At 43.0% G+C, this 18,601-nt stretch overlaps 1 protein-coding gene across 1 annotated transcript; it reads right to left on the bottom strand.

Moving 5' to 3' along the window:
* Positions 1-240: 240 nt before the first annotated feature.
* On the bottom strand, positions 241-17,953 carry LGALS3 (galectin 3). The gene is made up of 6 exons (XM_042989752.1): positions 17,863-17,953; positions 10,824-10,845; positions 8,736-9,143; positions 6,580-6,668; positions 3,409-3,574; positions 241-453 (listed from the first exon to the last, which is right to left on the bottom strand). The coding sequence occupies exons 2-6, from the start codon at positions 10,839-10,841 to the stop codon at positions 298-300; spliced, it is 837 nt and encodes a 278-aa protein (XP_042845686.1). The 5' UTR covers positions 10,842-10,845; positions 17,863-17,953; the 3' UTR covers positions 241-297.
* Between the last annotated feature and the right edge of the window lie 648 nt (positions 17,954-18,601).

Below are 18,601 nucleotides of genomic sequence, written 5' to 3'. Positions count from 1 at the left end.
GCCCCATGCCTAGCTGGCTCAGCCAGTGGAGCATGCGACTCTTGATCTCAGGGTTGTGAGTTTGAGCCCCATGTTGCGTGCAGAGATCATTTAAAAAAAAATCTTAAAAAAAAAAAAAAAAAGAATTGCCCCAATTAAATGACCTATGAAGACAGGTAACTCTTAGAATGTTTATTAAATGAGTGATTTACAAGGACATTGATGAATAAAGGAAAAATTTTTCAGCCAGTAAACATGAGATTTAAATGTCTAAGAGTTTATATTCAATTTCATTTTTTTAAAACTTCCCCTCTAAGATCATATCATTGTGTGTGAAGCACTGGTGAGATCTATGTCACCAGAAATTCCCAGTTTGCTGATTTCGTGGAGATTTTTCATCCGATGATTGTACTGCAACAAGTGAGCATCATTGACCGCAACCTTGAAGTGGTCAGATTCAACCAGCACTTGTATCTGAAATGGCACATACACAAAACTGTTAGAAATGTTCATTTATGTCAAAACCAGTCTGGCTTGAGCTCAGAATGTCCCATAGTTCATCTGTATGATCATCTGTGGAACTGACTGAAGTCCAAAGAAGTGACTTTGCAGTCAAAATAGACTCCAGAGGGGCGCCTGGGTGGCTCAGTCGGTTAAGCGGCCGACTTCGGCTCAGGTCATGATCTTGCGGTCCGTGAGTTCGAGCCCCGCGTCAGGCTCTGTGCTGACAGCTCAGAGCCTGGAGCCTGTTTCAGATTCTGTGTCTCTCTCTCTCTCTGACCCTCCCCCGTTCATGCTCTGTCTCTCTCTGTCTCAAAAATAAATAAATGTTAAAAAAAATTTTTTTTTCAAAATAGACTCCAGATATTTAAAGATTTAAGCAAAAGACAATGAAAAAAATGATAAAGGTGAAGCTATAAAGGAAAAGTTTAATAATGTGTCTACATAAAAACAAAGTTTTTGTATGGCCAATATAAACACACCAAGTGTTGGTGAGGATGTGTAGAAAAAGGAACCCTTGTGCATGGGAATGTAAATTGGTGCAGCCACTGTGGAAAACACTATGGAGGTTCCTCAAAACATTAAAGACAGAAATACTATATGATCCAGTAATTTCACTACTGGGTATTTACCCAAAGAAAATGAAAAACACTAGTTTGAGAAGATAGATGCACCCCTATGTTTACTGCAGCATTATTTATAATAGCCAAGATATGGAAGCAACACAAGTGTGTATCCACAGATGAACAGATAAAGATGTGGTATATATATACAATAGAATATTACTCAGCCATTAAAAAGAATGAAATTTTGCTATTTGCAGCAATGCGGACAGACCTAGAGTGTATTATGCTAAATGCAATAAGTCAGACAGGGGCGCCTGGGTGGCTCAGGCGGTTAAGTGTCCGACTTCAGCTCAGGTCAGGACCTCACGGTTCGGGAGTTCGAGCCCCGTGTCGGGCCCTGTGCTGGCAGCTTGGAGCCTGGAGACTGCTTTGGTTTCTGTCTCTGTCTCTCTCTGCCCCTCCCCTGCTCATGCTGCCTCTCTCTCTCTCAAAAATAAATAAACGTTGAAAATTTAAAAAAAAAAGAGAGAGACAAATACCATGATTTCATGTATTGCAATCTAAAAAACAAAGAAAGAAACAAATGAACAAAAAGCAGAAACAGACCCATAAATACAGAAAACAAACTGGTGGTTGCCAGAGGGGAGAGGGATACAGGGATGGGCAACATGGTTGAAGGGGAGTGGGAGGTACAGGCTTCCAGTTATGAGATGAATAAGTCACTGGGATAAAAGGTGCAACATAGGGAATACAGTCAATGGTACTGTAATAGTGTTGTATGGTGACACATGGTAGCTGCATTTGTGAGCACAGCATGACACATAGAGATGTTGATCACTATGTTGTATACCTGAAATTAACGTAACACTGTATGTCAACTGTACTTCAATAAATAAATAAACATACTAAAGTAGAACTCCTCTAGTAAAGTGGCAAATGTGAAGATCAATAACAACCAGTTCTGGCAAGAGCAGTGGGAACACTTCCCAATAATTAGTAGCGAGCACATTTATCCTTACATCCTTTTGGAAGCAGCACTTTGGCAATATCTTACCTAAATTTTAAATATGTACACTCGTGGAATAAAATTATTCTTCTAGGAAGCAAAGATAAGGACAGTTACTACAGTATTTTAGTAAAACAAGCCTTCCAGGTTTTATTCATTTAGAATATTTACATACTCCAAATTATCAATAGGGTACTTGTTGAATTATCACATATCTCAACAGTTGAAATACTATTACGTAACCATGTTTTATTTGCTTGTTTTTGAAAGAAAGCGTGTGAGAGAGCATGAGCAGGGGAGGGGCAGAGGGAGAAGAAGAGAGAGAATCTTAAGCAGGTTCCACGCCCAGTTTGAGGTCATAACCTGAGCCAAAATCAAGAGGCAGACACTTAACCGACTGAGCCACCCAGGAGCCTCTGTTTTGTTTTGTTTTTTAAAGAAGGCTTCACATCCACAGCACAGAGCCCAACATAGGGCTTGAACTCACAACCCTGAGATTAAGACCTGAGCTGAGATCAAGAGTCAGACACTTAACTGACTGAGCCATCTAAGTGCCCCTAAGTAAAAATGTTCTACTATGAAAAGATGTCCACCAAATATAGAATATGGTCCTTATAAGACCCTGCCCTTGAGGAGTTTACAGTCTAGCTATTAGTAGACTCTCTACAAACCACTCTACTCTCAACGCAACACTGTGGTCCTAATATTTTGTTACAGCAGTGCTTAAAAATGAAAAGTATGTTGGGATGCCTGGTTGTCTTAGGCAGTAGAGCATGTGACTCTTGATCTCAGGGTCATGAGTTCAGGGGTAGAGATTACTTAATAAATAAAAGTTTTTTAAAATAAAGTAGATAAATAGTGTGTTGTATGTCATAGAAAATACTAGAAAGATACTGACCAAGTTGCAACCTTTGTGAGGTTGGGGGAAAGGAGAAACGATGGAGAACTTTTTAATTTGAAAACCTATACATTTTTTCATAAAGCAAACATGCATTAATTTTAGAACTTAACAAAATTAGTTTTGATTGCTATGCCAACTACACTGTATTAAAGAACTAAATCTCAGCCCAACTGTACCATCAAGACTTTCTGCCTTTTTTATTAAAGATGCTATTTTTCTCATTTCCAGAAAAGCTTAAACTCAAAGGTGTAGCAACAGGGACAATGGTGAAATGCGTGAATGGAGTTGGGGAGTGTGTGAGTCCTGCTGAGCCTGGTCCTGAGATGAGGAGCATATGTCCTAGTTAGGTCTCCCGGGACAGTTGATAAAAAATTCAGTTCAAATGCATTGTGGTTTTAGAGTGATTCCCCATGAAAAATATACATTATCAATATATAATAGTAGCAATAACTTACTTTGAATGGTTTACCACTTTCAAATGGAAAAGTTGATTGTCTTTCTTCCTTTCCCCATAAATTCTCCAGCTTTGTATTGCAAACAATGACTCTCTTGTTGTCCTCATTGAAGCGTGGGTTAAAGTGGAAAGCAACATCATTCCCTCTCTTGAAATCTAAAGCAAGTCTGTTTAAACCAAAGACCAGAATTAGTAAAATGATTCAAGTTGTACATATGTATCAAGTGAAGAACATAGGGTTTTTTTAATGTTTATTTATTTTTGAGACACACAGAGAGAGAGGGGGCATGAGAAGGGGAGAGGACAATGAGAATTCCAGGCTCTGTGCCGTCAACACAGAGCCTGACATAGGGCTCAAACCTATGAACCTTGAGATCATGACCTGAGCAGAAACCAAGAGTCAGACACTCAACCAACTGAGCCACCTAGGCGCCCCAAAGAACATACAATTTTCTAAAGAGCAAATCAGTTTATAAATTCAGGGATATTTTCTAAACAGGAAGTAAATAAACCAGAGTATGGCTTCAAATTGGAAAGTATACTAGGCCAAGTATTTGATGTACTCTTGTAGTATCTGAAAGTAAGTAAGGCAGTATGTGTTCCATTGTTTTACCTCATTGTCTTTGGTCACATCATTGCATTCAGCTATCATTCCCTCTTAACTGCCTCTACTATGAAAACTCTTCAAGGTTTCCTTATGTAAGTTTAGGGCCACTTTATGCTTTACATGGCAAATAATAATGCTTACCTCTTCCCTGCCCTCCCAAGCTACTTTTAATACCTATGAAAGGCAGGCCAGTCAAATAAATAAAAGCTATCGAATACCTGCCTTCCTTATAGTTAACCAAAAACCTAAGTCCTAAAATAACAAGAATGAGACAACATAATGTTCGGTATCCTGTTGCTAAGTTGTGAGGTCATGGCGATAAATGTGTTAAACATTCCATGATGTGAAGTGGAATTAATGGAAGTCCTGGCTTAACTTTTTGACCTTATTCCTTCTCCTTGGCTGTTAATGCAAACACAAGTCCTCGGACTGTTAGAGTATTAACTCTATCCCTCAGCTTCTCAAAGTGTGCTCCCTAGAGTAGTAACATCAGAATCAGCTGGTGTTCTTGTTTTAAAGCAAGGTCTACACTCTAGACCTATTAACAATGATTCCTTGGGTTGTTTCATTTACCCAGTAACAGACATATACAACCACAAATGTATCTTCCAATATTAAATTCACAGGGAGAGGGTCAAAATAGACGACAACAGAATTTGTATTTGACTAAAAATTCCAATGGCTGTATTTTCTCTACAGTGAAAAGGAAGATCTTGCCATCTCTGCCACCTTAAGCATTCTTTTTTTTATGTAATTCCTCACACAGATTTTGCAGAAGCAAGCAACCATTTTTTTTCTGTTTACTATCCTCTTAATCATTTCAACCAAAATTAGTTTTAATCTGCCACAGGCTCTGTCTACATCTCTAGTGTTATTGGAGCTGAAGTTTCTAATGCAATAACCCTAAATAAGGCAAACATACCAGTGTGATTCTGTGTGATAGCGGCTGAGGAAGGAGGGCAGATATTCACAAATCATGAGTGCCATACGCACAGGATCACGTGTGCTGGGTTCTGTGTGGTATTTGGGGAAGAAAGATGGATAAGGATGTAGGCAGAGGATATATACGTTTTATAACTGGCTGTGAGACAAGCTTTATTGTTCAGGTAAGCACTGTGTTTAGAGAAGCTGTATAGGCTGGGTGGAAAGGGTAGTGGCTACCACACAGAACCAGGGAAAACTGGCTGGAGGTAGAGTAAATGAGCTATCTGAATGTAAATGATTAAGCTGGAGGCGGAGTCCAATTCCTGGTAACAGACAAGGTGGTTCCCATTAATCCACGAGGAGCAAGGTGACAGACAGAGGCTGCTTATGGATTCTTGTATACCTGTATACATAGCTTGAATTTGTACCTTTTGTGCACTGTTTACAAAACCCAGAAACACAGATTAATTTATGGCTGCAGGAGCTTTAATGGTACCACTCTCAGGGACAGGTATACTGGATGTCTTCAGGATATCCTTAACCTGCTCATATTACATGTAAATAACTAGTGGTGATAACCAGAGCCAGGCATTCCAGGGCAGTCATAAATCAGTATGGATTTTCCTAAATTAGCTCAAAGTCTTACTCCATCCTAGCTCACCTCCATCAAACCAGTTCCAATGGCAAAGGCTGACTTATTTTGATGAAGTCTTTAACTTCTTTCCAAATCTTTAAGTAAATAGTGTCTACTCAGAAGACTAGTGTTCCCCCATCCAGCCACTTAACATCTGTAGACCAGGCTGACACCATGGGAATCTGGGACTCTCCTGATGTGCCCAGTAGGAAGGCGGAAATGGCAGTGAAGCTCACCAGATCTTAGACTGCACTGTGCCATGCATGACTGCAGGGTGATCTGTACAAGTATGAGGAGAGAGTGGTATGATACGCAAGCTCTCACTAACTCAAAATCACATCCAGTGTGATCTTTGTGGTTTTGACCCTAATTTTTCATTTTTATTTATTTATTGTTTTAATGTTTATTTTTGAGAGAGAGACAGAGAGAGAAAGCGTGAGCAGGGGAGAGGCAGAGGGAGACAGAATCTGAAGCAGACTCCAGGTCTGAGCGGTCAGCACACAGCCCAACGCAGAGCTCGAATTCAAACCGCGAGATCATGACCTGAGCCAAAGTTGGATACCCAACTGACCGAGCCACCCAGGTGCTCCTCACCCCAATTTTTGATGGGCATCTAGACATGAAATGCATGCTTGGTTTTTTAGACAATATATGGCTCAGAGTGGAGGGATGGCCAAGCATTACATTACTGAGGCTCTACTTCCCTTAAATTCTAAGGCTCTCATTGTGAGGGAAAAGCTAGTTTTTTCTGAATGGGTTTTCTGCTCTTTCTCTTTGTGCTCACAAAGGAGAACTGTTTCCTTGTGGTTCTGGGAGAAAAACAAGATTGAGCGAGGGACACTTTGTCCCTTGGTGGGAACATACACTGACTTATGGGATAATCCCAATTCTACGGGATAGAATTCTAAATGTGTAGCTTTAGAATTTTCATTAAAATCCAAAATAGATCATTCTTTATTCAAGAGGCAATTGACAAATATGTTTGAGTTGCTAATTTTGCTCTTTACCTGTTTGCATTGGGCTTTACGGTGCCCAGAATTGTTATCAGCATGCGAGGCATGACTCCTCCAGGCAAAGGCAGGTCATAAGGCACAGTCTGGGGATAAAAAAAACATGTATGTGTTAATAAAGAGTCATATTTTCTTGGGGAAAGAAAGAAAAGTGTGTTGCTGAATGTGAATAACATATAATCCTAATTTAAGCCATTTTTCCAGACTCTCAAGCCACCCTGCACAGGGCCTGAAGAGATAAGGCTTCCTCCATGCACAAGCAATAATCAAGAATAAAACCATCAGTTAATTGGTACCAAAGACAGAACATATTCCCTTTTGGAGCACTGTATTTCTCAGTAATTACTAAGACATCCCAATCTATAATTCATTCACTTGGACTATTTTTTGGAAAGGCTTACGCTAGACCTTGCAATCAACACTAACATTTTTTGCTAGCTACTCTTCTTTTATTATTTTTATTGAGATATAATTGTATCAATTTTAGATACACAACTTTGTGCCACTCTTAAGACCTTTGTCACATAATGTACTTCACCATGGTTATTTTGCTCCCTGAGGGCAGACATTGTGTCACATTTGGGGACTTGTGAGTTCTCCTAAATTCTACTTACATGACGTCAACAGGGTGCTTTGAATGTGACAGATACTTAGCAGATACTTACTGATTTAAGATGTTAACAACAGAGGAAAGTGGGTGTAGGGTATACAGGAACTCTTTGTACTACCTTTGCAATTTTTTTGTAAATCTAGAACTTTAAAATTTTAAAGTTTAGTTTTTTTTAAAGGCAGATAATTTATGTATTAAATGAACACTTTTTTATTTAATACATTCCCTAGTTCTTCCACAAAAATTTATTGACCATCTATGTTTAAGGTGCTGTAAATATTCCCAAAACTCTCTTGGCTCTTCTCTTTTCCCTTCATAATTTCTTCCTCCTGGGTTCAACCACCACCCAAGTCTTTTCTCTCCAGGCCTTATACTTCCTCCTGAATTTGCTACAATGCCTCATATCCAACAGGTGTGAGCTGGAATTGTCTCTTCTTCCCCATCCCCCATCAGGTCTCATTCCCGACTTCCTGTTTGGGGTTGTCCCTTGGCCGGTGCTGTAGTTGTCCATTATCAAAAACCCAGTCATCTCTGACTCCTAAGACCTAACCACTAGCTCCTGGGCTTCTTTTGTAACCTCTCTCACATCTGCCTCTTCCTTTCCACAGCCTCCACGTCCCCATCTGTCTACAAATGACTAACTGTGGTCAAGGCCCTGTTCAATGCCTCCCACACTCCCAACACCTTCTCTGCACTCTCCTCTAAGCTGACCTAAAAGCAGGTCAGACGCTACCTGTGCCAGCAACCACATAGTCCTGGAAGGGTCTGATCCCATGCTACTACTAAACACTTGCCTCACATCTGTATGTTATCCCCCAACTAGTCTATACATCTGGAAGGGAAGGATCTGTGTCTGAGATGTGTCTGGAGCCCCACAGTTAGATTTTACATTTAGAATTCATTTACTAAAGTGGGTTTTAACATAAAGGGAAATTCAATCCTTAGATCACAAAATTACCTTTAGAAGATTTTTCAAAACCACATTACCTTGGTTTCCCTACACATTCCCTCTATGACCCCGAGCAAGTTGTATGACTCTCTATTGTCCCATTTCCTCGAGTGTAAAGTAGGGATAATAACATATCCTCTAGGGTGGTTATGGGGCTAAATGAAATCATTCACATAGAAGCACACTGCTGGTGCATGTTATGTACTCAGTGTATATTAATAATAGTAACCAAAATGTTCCCCCATTACTATGATCTTGACTTCATTTATATTAAAGCTGCTTTACAAATGTCTTCAAAAGATACACTGACTTCTCTTTATACTAACAGTATGCATACTAAACGCAATACAAATAACTATTTTTTTTCTATTGGACTGATATACATCACGGCTGGTCCTCGAAAAGTGGCTCTAACCAGTGAATTTAAAGCTTCAGGTCTCTCTGAAGCCCTTTGCATGTCAGTGTGCAGAGCCAGCTCCCAGCCACAGCACAGCAAAGTAATGGCACCAACGCTCCAGACAATTGTTGTGTTCTTTCTTCATTAGCTTTGTCCTGATCACAATCAAGTATATGAAACAACTAACTCCATCTTACCAGTGGTCCAGCAGGGACGCCAAAGGGGCCAGCAGCAGGGTAGGCTCCAGGAGCACTTGGCTGTCCAGGAGGAGGGTAGACCCCAGGCCCACTTGGTTGCCCAGGGTGGGCTCCTGGTGCAGTTGGTGCAGGATAAGCAGGTGCTGTGGGGCCAGGGTAGGCTCCTGGAGGCACCTGTCCAGGGTAGGCTCCTGGAGGCGCCTGTCCAGGGTAGGCTCCTGGAGGTGCCTGTCCAGGGTAGGCGCCTGGAGGTGCCTGTCCAGGGTAGGTGCCTGGAGGTGCCTGTCCAGGGTAGACACCAGGATAGGCGGCCCCTGGGTAGCCCCCTGCCCCAGCAGGTTGGTTTCCCCATGCGGCAGGCCATCCTTGAGGGTTTGGGTTTCCAGATCCAGACAAAGCATCATTAAGCTGGAAAGAAAGACGTAAACAATTACAGCAGGAAAAACATTCACAAAAACAGAATTTTCAGGAAACAGGAATATGTGATCTAAGAAGTAGAGGGATATGGTGAAGGTATGAAATTCATATCAACCAAACTTTTTCCACCTATTAAATAGTCTGCAGTTCCTAAGACTAAAATGAGACTTTGAGATTACATATGCTTCATCACTTTATTCTTTTTTTTTTAGTAAGAATGTATCAGCACTGGTTCATTATTTCTAACAAGTGTACCGTACTAATGTAAGACATTAACAATAGAGAAAAGTGAGCGTAGGGTATACTGGAACTCTTTATACTATCGTTGCAATTTTTCTGTAAATCTAGGACTATTTAAAAATTTTAAAGTTTAGGTTTTTTTTAAAAGGCCCGATCATGCCATTAAGTAAGTGGGATTCCAGGTTGATTAGTGTCTGGGGAGGAGGGGAGCCATACAGAAAATGGAAAGTAAAACAATTTACAGTTCTCAACATGAATCGTCTTGCCATAAAGAATGCATTTTATTGATTGATTGTTATTCTAATAATGATTGCTATACTTTCTTGGCCATAGTGGGTCAATATATTAACTACGTGGTAAAGTTAGCACATCTATCCAATGGCACAGACTTTTCCTTGGAGAGAACCAGGATAGCTTAATAAGAGTCTCCATCCCATTTCACAAGACCATTCCAGAAGAGGACTTTGGAAAGGGGTAGTTACATTCTTAGCAGCTCTCAAAGGGCTCCTAGTCCCATTTCTAATTTCTAGCAGAACCACAAGCCTGGCCCAGGCAGGCACAATAGGTGCATGGGCATGCACAGTGGTGTCTGATACAGGTCTGTACTTGCCTTACCTGCATTTTGATGATCATGGCTTATCAAAATCAAACAACTACATGGTTCAGATGAAAAGATGCCCTATAGCAGGTGGTCAGGGTGGTGGGCCTGAGTTCCCATAGTTCAGTGAATTCCATGTTTGATAGCAAAGAGTCAGCCCTGCCATATTCCCAATGTGCTGGTCAAATCCATCCCTCTTCCTTCCCTTGCCCTGATCTCAGGGAAATTGACCCCTGCAGATGGTGTTTGCCAGGCTTCCAGAGTCTGGCTAAGGGGCAGTACTGGCAAGAGATTAAAGAGTGGGAAGAAGTGAGAAGCCAGGGTATCTCTCTTTTCCTCTCTGCCTCATGGGACGTCTGCGCAGCTGCTACATTTCCTGTATCACTTTATTCTTGCCTCCATCATTTCAGAGCATGGAGGGCTGCCATTCATAATTTGCCAAAGTCAGGAGCTAGCCTTCCTCTATGTAAAAGCACATACTCTCTAACTGATGTGAGAAAAACAATCACAGAAATTAGGATGCTCAGACTGCACCACACTTCCCATTGCTCATATTATTTCTCAGCTCCTGAGCATGAAATCCACTTGCTTCTGCCCCAGGCTTTTCAGTAAAGGAGTTACTATTAGTGAGTCTCAGGCCTCTATCTGCCTCCCTTTCTTCTTGAATCTGCTTCTGGAAAAACAAGACTTCAGCTAATAAGCCCTCATTGGGCAGTTAAAGCCAGAAGGCAAATGGTGAGAAAATTAGAAGGGAATGTCTGGTGGTAAAGAAAAAAAAAAAGTCCTCAACCTACATGGAATATATATTAAGAAAATAAACATAAAACACTTACTGAAAAACTGTCTGCCATTTTCCTGAAAGGAGGAAAAAAAAGATAGGTTATCATTTGATCCTAGATTTGACCAGTTTCCATATCAACACAACATCACAAATAGTTCATTGGGCAGTTCTAGACAATCTACAGGCAGGCATTTTATTCCCCAGCCAGTTTATTCCCTAGATACGCCTAAATCAGTGGTGTTGGAACTACCAAAACAGCTCATCAAAGGGCAGGGATGCACTGCAGCTAGATTACCAAGCCCTATTTAATTCATAACTTTAAACTCTAATCATACTAGCCTGTGTTCTGAATCCTGGGGCCTACAAGACAGGAGAGAGAAGAACAAGGAAGAAAATGTTCTGCCCCTTTCTTTGGTAAAAACACAAACAGTCCTGGTTCATCAGTGATCCTCCACACCTTCCTTCCTGGGCGCTTTTTCCACCACCTCTTACAAAGGGTTCAGCCTCCTACAAAGGGTAATCACCCACCTCCCTTCCCGGTCCCAAGATCAGCCCCTGCCATCTTCAGGGTTTTAGGAGGAAAGCAGAGTTGACTGATTTCTACTGAGATTTGAAAACCAGTGCCCCTATGTGTAGCTACTGCCAATCATTTATTCCTCCAATGGCACATATTTATGCCTGCTCTGGGTCAGGCACTGTGTGGGCTCCTGTCTGGGTTTGAAGATGGATAGGCCAAGATCTGTATGGTCAAAGGGCTCACAGGCCAGCAGGGATCACAAGGGATCAATACTGTGAGCCAGACTGTGTGATGGGGCATCTCAAGTAGAACTATTACTTCTAAGAGGGGAAGAGGTGGTATTGTTTGAGCTAAGCCTTGAGAGGTGAGATCAGATGTGGAGCAATGAAAATGAAAGGCAGGCACAAGATGCCTCTTTTCTTCCCCCTTTCTTCCTTTTTTTATTTCAAGAGATTTTTTATTCCAAATGAAACTCCAGCAGTATAACAAACAAGGGTGTGGGAAAAAAAAAAAAAAAAGAGGAGAGGAGAGGAGATGAGAGGAGAGTCAGACAATGTGGAGGAAAATATTTTTGGGTAGGATGATACCAAACAGAGTTGGCTTTGCCCAAAGCTGACTCCAGGGGAGGCCTTGACATATCACTCCTGCTTTCTCCTGCTCCTCTCCCTGAGCCATGGCTCTAACCATAGAAGATATTTCACACCTGTCCCTGCTGCAGGTGCTCTGGCAGTGAGGGGAGGAGGACAACCTGGGACTCCTGAGGCCTGGGTGAGTTTTCTCGGATCAGGATCATCTGCCAAAGTGACCTGGCCCTTAAACAATCAGACTCTCTTTTTCCTTGAGTTGCTCACTTGTGAGATTTACTAAATTATTTTAAGAAATGACATTACCCCAAGAGATCCTAATTGATATGTCCTAAAATTGTAAAATATTACACTTTTTGGTTAAAAAAAAAAAAAGGCAGAGCCCCTCCTAGGACTTAATGTCCTTCATTTATACATACCAGATACCTTATCAAACTCTGCTGTTACTTATACCCAGTTAAATGTTACCTCCTACTAATTTTTTCTGCACATCTCCTTTTTAATCTCAGCATTCTCAAACATATTTGGAAGCAGTTTAAGCATATCACCGTGTCCATCTTCTAAAGTGGAAAACTGCTGGCAGTTTGGCTAGGAAGTCACAGTGACGCTCCCAGGGCTTATATTCATGTGTTTCTTGTAGCATTTGATCTTTTATTTTTTTTTTTTTAACGTTTATTTATTTTTGAGACAGAGAGAGACAGAGCATGAACGGGGGAGGGGCAGAGAGAAGGAGACACAGAATCGGAAACAGGCTCCAGGCTCTGAGCCGTCAGCCCAGAGCCTGACGTGGGGCTCGAACTCACAGACCGCGAGATCGTGACCTGAGCTGAAGTCAGACGCTTAACCGACTGAGCCACCCAGGCGCCCGGCATTTGATCTTTTAAAGCAGAAGTCAGGTGCTCCTCTGCTGGTGTTCCTTCCTTAAAAGGCTACCACTGCTTAGAAAAGTGTGCTGCCACCGCAAGAGGAACTTGAGAGAAGAGTTGTTACAGAAAAGGGGGAAAAAAGGATGTCTCTTATTTTTAATTTTTTTAAATTTATTTTTATTTTTTAATGTTTTTTGAGAGAGAGAGAGAGAGAGAGAGAGAGCGAGCAGGGGAGGGGCACAGAGAGGGAGACACAGAATCCAAAACAGGCTCCAGGCTCTGAGCTACAGCACAGAGGGCTCGAACTCACAGACCGTGAGATCATGACCTGAGCTGAAGTCGGACGTTTACTGACCGAGTCACCCAGATGCCCCTAAAGATTTTATTTTTAGGACTCTCTACACCCAAAGTGGGGCTCAAACTCACAATTCTGAGATCAAGGGCTGCATGCTCTACTGACTGAGCCAGCCAGGCGCCCTAGAAGGGATATTTCTTAAGAAAGCAAAGACTCTCGTTTTGGACAGCAGTAGGAAATAGTCTTGAACTTCAAGGTGGGCAGAGAGTTCAGTTCCTTTGATCACACAAACTTTTCTGCCATTCCTAGGCAACATGCCAAAGACCCAGATTTATAACTTTATACATATTGTTGACTTCTCTTAAATATCCCCATTTGGTAAAGGCTTTTTCACAGCCTCAGCACCACTAACGTTTCAGGTCAGATACACCGTCAGAGTCAGAGCTGCCCTGAACATTACAGGATGTAGAACAGCATTCTTGGCTTCAATATACAAGATGTCAGCAGCACAATACCCCCCCTCCCCATTGTGACAACCAGAAATGTCTTCAGACATTACCAAATATCCTGGGGGCAAGGGAGGGAGAGCAAAATTGTGCCTGGTTGAGTAAACACTTTAAGCTGATTAGTGTGTATATCCCTCCAGAAATGTAGATATACAGATCAATAAAAGCCAAAAAGTTATTTTCAATAGTTAAAACCAGCTAAATCTGGGGGTGCCTGGGTGGTTCAGTCAGCTAAGCGTCTGATTCTTGATCTCGGCTCAGGTCATGATCTCCTGGTTTGTGGGATGGAGCCCACGTCTCGCTCTGTGCTGACAGTCAACCTGGGGCCTGCTTAGGATTCTCTCTCTCCCTCTCTCTCTGACCCTCTCCTGCTCGCACTTGCTCTCTCTCTAAAAATAAATAAATAAACTTAAAAAAAAAAAAACCTAGCTAAATCTGTACCATTGGCCTTATAAAGTATCTTATTAATATAACACCTATCAAACTAAGATGTGTTTAAAGGCTGATTAAAACCAGAAACTAAAGACAGCATTTCCAAAAAAAAAGACAGCATTTCCAAAATTTAACATTTCTTCCTAAAGTCTCTGCTGGAGCATATTCAGCTTATTTCCAGCTCCAACCAAAACAATTTGAGAAACAAAGCAGATTTCAATTTCTTTCCACTGCGTTTCACATAAAGCCTTGGGTGACAGTTTGGATTGTGTTGTGACACATTAGACAAGCCCATTAGAATAATGAAATCCTGCATTAGTGTGGTACTTTTTGGTTTATGAAGCACTTTCCTATACCTTTCCTATTTTCATTCTGATAATAATCTTACAAGATTTTCAGGGGAAGGTTAATATTCCCACTCTAGAGGTGAGGAAACAGAGGCTTAGAGAGCTAATATGGTGGCCTAAAGTCATTCCGTCCTTGGCAGGCCAACAACCAAGGGTCCAAGGACCCTCACTCTTAATTCAAACTCATTTTATACTAACATAAAATCTTCACTCTTTGAAATGTTAAAATATAGTCCTTAAAAAGTATTTATTACTTCACTTAGAAATTAATTCTCTGGCTTATTCACTCAGAACTACATAACATGTTGAAATTATAAACAAATTTAAAACGATCATGTTTTTGTCAGAAGAAGCTGGGTGACTCATTCAGTGAGCTCCAACACTCACTGTATCCAATACTGAATACAACGATGCCATTTTGCACAGTCATTTTACTAATTATAACCATATTTAAACCAATAAAGTGTACTTTTCCAAAAACTGGGTATGCACTGTTTTGCTATTTTAATTCTTAACCATCAGATCTCTTTTTTGAAAAAGTTTATAACCAATGCTTTTTTGAAATCTAGCAACCATAGAACTTAAAAAAAAAAAACAAACTATTTGGATAAAAGTCTTCTTACTTGCCTGGAAAAATTCTTTCTTTCTTTCTTTCTTTCTTTCTTTCTTTCTTTCTTTCTTTCTTTTTAGATGGATTGTTTATATAAAGAGATAATCAAAAAAAAAAAAAAAAAACTTCTCACCCTACAGATGCTATAGATATATGAACTCTATCCTGCCATTCCCAGAATCAGAGAATTTAGAAGCTCCAGAAAAGAAACTATATCAAAGACAAAACAAAACACTGAGGAAATACTACCTGGGTCTTCATATTTGGAAAAACCTACAGGAGGTAGTTCAGTGTTGCTTTGGAATAAGGAATTTAAACATGAGTCATAATGCAGACCATTTTAATTGGCTGTTAATTGTACTTTACCCTCTAATAAAGAGTGGCTATCTACTGTACTATGCTATTCTAGTCCCACCTAGCAATTAGTCCAGTAGTCAGGGTTCCTGGGAGCACTTCTGAAATTTCTGCTCACAAAGGGCCTTGACCTTTATACGAGCTGAAAGAGAAGTGGATCATGAATGTATTTCCTCAGAACCCCAAGGCACTGCCCACACTCCTCTCCGAAGAATACAGGAGGCAGTTGCCGAAACATGGAGCAGGGCTTGAGGAAAATCCACTTTCCAAGGCCAAATTTGGTGATGCTGAGTTGGAATAAAGGAAACTGGTCCTTTACTAGGATTTCCTTCTTATCATAGTTCCTCAGCATCAAGGAAGCTAAAGTTACCTTGCGCCTCTCAGTTACTGATTTTTCCCCCTATGGAAAAGCTGAACATCAATCAAGAGAGAACACATGATACTTAGCAGCAAATTGGAAGTTTATAGCAAGCACTGTTCTGGCAGGCTTACCACTCAGAATTTAATGAGAAGAACCAGTTCAGGAACTAGATACCAAATGTTAACTCAGCTGTCCTCAGGAGGAGCCTGTTTCCCAAACTATCACAGGAAAGAGAGGCTATGGTTTAGATAAGTTACCATGAGTCTCGGATACATTAACTTTATAAGCCAATCTTATTTAAGGTCAACATGAGATGCTCAAGTTATAACATATGAATATAAGTCTCTGTTGCAGTTAAGATTTAGAGTCTAGGGGCACCTGGCTGGCTCAGCCGGTTAAGCATCTGACTTCAGCTCAGGTCATTATCTCATAGTTCCTGAGTTCAAGCCCCACATCAGGCTCTGAGCTGACAGCACAGAGCCTGCTTGAGATTCCCTACCTCTCTCTCTGCCCCCTCCCTGACTCATGCCTCCCCCCGCCCCATCTCTAAATAAATAAGTAAATAAACAAACAAACTTAAAAAAAAAAAAAGATTTAAAGTCTGGCTGATGAGATGCTAGGCAAATAGGTACCTAAGTTATAGGAGAGACCAATACTGGCCTTTTGACGTCACTAGCAATAAGTAAAAAGTCTTTATATTAAAGCACCTCTTGGGGCTCAGGTCATGATCTCATGGTTCCAGATTTCATGGTTCATGAGTTAGAGCCCCATGTTGGGCTTTGTGCCAACAGCTCAGAGCCTGAAGCCTGCTTCGGATTCGGTGTCTCCCTCTCTCTGTCCTTCCCCTACTTGCTCTCTCTCTCTCTCTCAAAAGTAAAACATTAAAAACATAAATAAGTAAAGCACTTATGTATTATTTGTAGCATAGTGAAATATTGATTAAAGACCTCTGAACAGAGTGAGACTTGCCTATTCCATTGAAAAAAAGCTAGCTTTGGGGGTCAATCTATCAGGCAGTGTGCCCCCTCTTCTGCTACTTAAGTAACGTGGTGAGGCATTCGTCTAACACTTTTAAGCTCAAAACATTCAAAAACCATCATCAAACTTTTCCCCAAAACATGCTGATTCTAAGTGTAACCCCCAAACATTATGAATTTAGGAAGCAGTTCCAATCTTCCAAAGAACACAGATGAACTTTTTCCATTCCTTTCCCAGAATCCGAGAAACAGATTGGGTCACTGCGGTTCACCTGTCCTTACTGTCCAGAGACCCATCTCCCAGGAGTCACTTTACAAACATTCCACAGTATCTGGACTAGCAATCACTAACTTGAAGGGGGGGGTCTCACCTTACGTGTGCCCTATGTGACTCTCTGGCATTAAGGTCTTACTCCTCAGAATGGACACATTTTAGTGTTTTTATGTAAGGTACTGATAATTCAGAATACATCTTCATACATGTCTTAAGAGCTGCCCCCAGCTGGAGCTCTGCACTTTTGGGCTACCATTCTGCCACACCCAACACGTCCTCAGCACAGATCCGGGATGTTAATGCCCAAGCTAGCCAATCTGGGCAGGGATGAGTCACCGATTTGCAAAAGCTTAGGATGTGCGGTCTTCGCCAAGCCGGGCACATGCCCACTCAGGCCCCGGGGCATCACCATTTTCTGAGGGATCAGCACCCCGAGAGCCGCTGCAGCCCCTGCCGCCGCCAGGCCTGCTGGAAGAGCCCCAGCGCCCCACAGCCAGATGCAGCGGCCGCGCAGCCCAGTCCCGGGGCGCAGGAGCCGCCTCCAGAGTCCCTGGGCAGGCTCCCCACCTCCTGCGAAGGGGGACCGGCTTCCTAACCCCGAACTGGAACCCGGGCGCGCGGTGGGAAGGCGGGACGCCGTGGTCGAGCCTCCCAGTCTCTGCGGAGGGGTGACCTGCGCCCCAGCGGGTGGTCCGCGCACACACCCAGGGCCCGCCCAGCAAAGTGCGTGAGTGTGTGCAAAGCGCCGCTAACTTTCCCGGAGTCGCACACCGCTCCTTCCAGGGCTCGCAGGTTACGGCCCCTGCCCAGGACGGCTCCCCCAGCTCCGCCCGCGGCCCTCCGCCTCTCCGCGCCCAGCCGCGGCCCCCGGCCCCCGACCCCCGCGCGGGCGCTCTCGCCCCTGCCCCGTCGGGGCCGTCAGCAGGCTCCGTCCCCGTCCCCCGTCCCCAGGCGCCCCCGCCACTCACCCCACAGCCCAGAGCTCCCTAGTTAGCTTGCTACGGGGGGCAACTTCAAGCGAACTGGTACGATCCCTGGCGGGGCGGTGGCTCCGCGCCTCAAATAGTCCCGGCCGGCCCGCCTCTCCCGGGGCGGGACCTCCACCCACACACACCCGGGCCTCTCCCTGCCGTGGGGCCGGGCGCTGCCCCACCGCACACCCGGCGCCGCAGTGGCTCCTGACCTAGAGAGACCCCCAGCTCCGCAGCCTCCAGTCGGTCTCCTGCGCCCGCCCCCCCCCCCCCCCTCGAGACCTGGAATTGTGGCCACGTTCACCGCCCTCTCTCCAGATTCACCTGGTCACTCCTCAGACCAAGACAGAGTCTGCGAAGCTTTCAGAGTATGCTTATTTAACGCTTTGCTTGCTGGCTTATTTTAACCATGTTTGCTTATTTGCTGCCTGAATTGCGGACACTCTCCTCCTCTCTGCATTTATTTTCCCTAAACCCTCTCTCACTATCAAAGCCTTTCCTGGAAGTGCACGGTGACTCGTCACTGGGAGGGCGCTGGCAAGTTTTCTGAGGTGCTGGGTGAGATAGGTGGGAGGGAGGGAGGGCCGCGGGCGGAGGTCCCGGTTCTTGGCCCTGCATTCATTCACTTTCTGAACTGTGAGGTGGGTACCCACCTCGCTCTGACGGCCCTAAATTACTTTGGCTTGTTTGCTCCCCACATCTTACCCAGTGTTTGGTGTGTAATAAGTTCTCCCTA

This window comes from Panthera tigris, chromosome B3 (genome assembly GCF_018350195.1).
Source record: "Panthera tigris isolate Pti1 chromosome B3, P.tigris_Pti1_mat1.1, whole genome shotgun sequence".
NCBI classification, from domain to species: domain Eukaryota; kingdom Metazoa; phylum Chordata; class Mammalia; order Carnivora; family Felidae; genus Panthera; species Panthera tigris.
The sequence above is the reverse complement of the archived record's forward strand: the minus strand, read 5'-3'. Positions and strand labels throughout refer to the sequence as shown.

Excerpts from the sequence above, each read along its gene's own strand:
- LGALS3 (XM_042989752.1), bottom strand. Across the intron at positions 3,575-6,579 it reads GTAAAGCCCAATGCAAACAG|ACTTGCTTTAGATTTCAAGA; the intron begins GTAAAGAGCAAA and ends TGGTTTAAACAG. Across the intron at positions 454-3,408 it reads AAAGTGGTAAACCATTCAAA|ATACAAGTGCTGGTTGAATC; the intron begins GTAAGTTATTGC and ends GTGCCATTTCAG.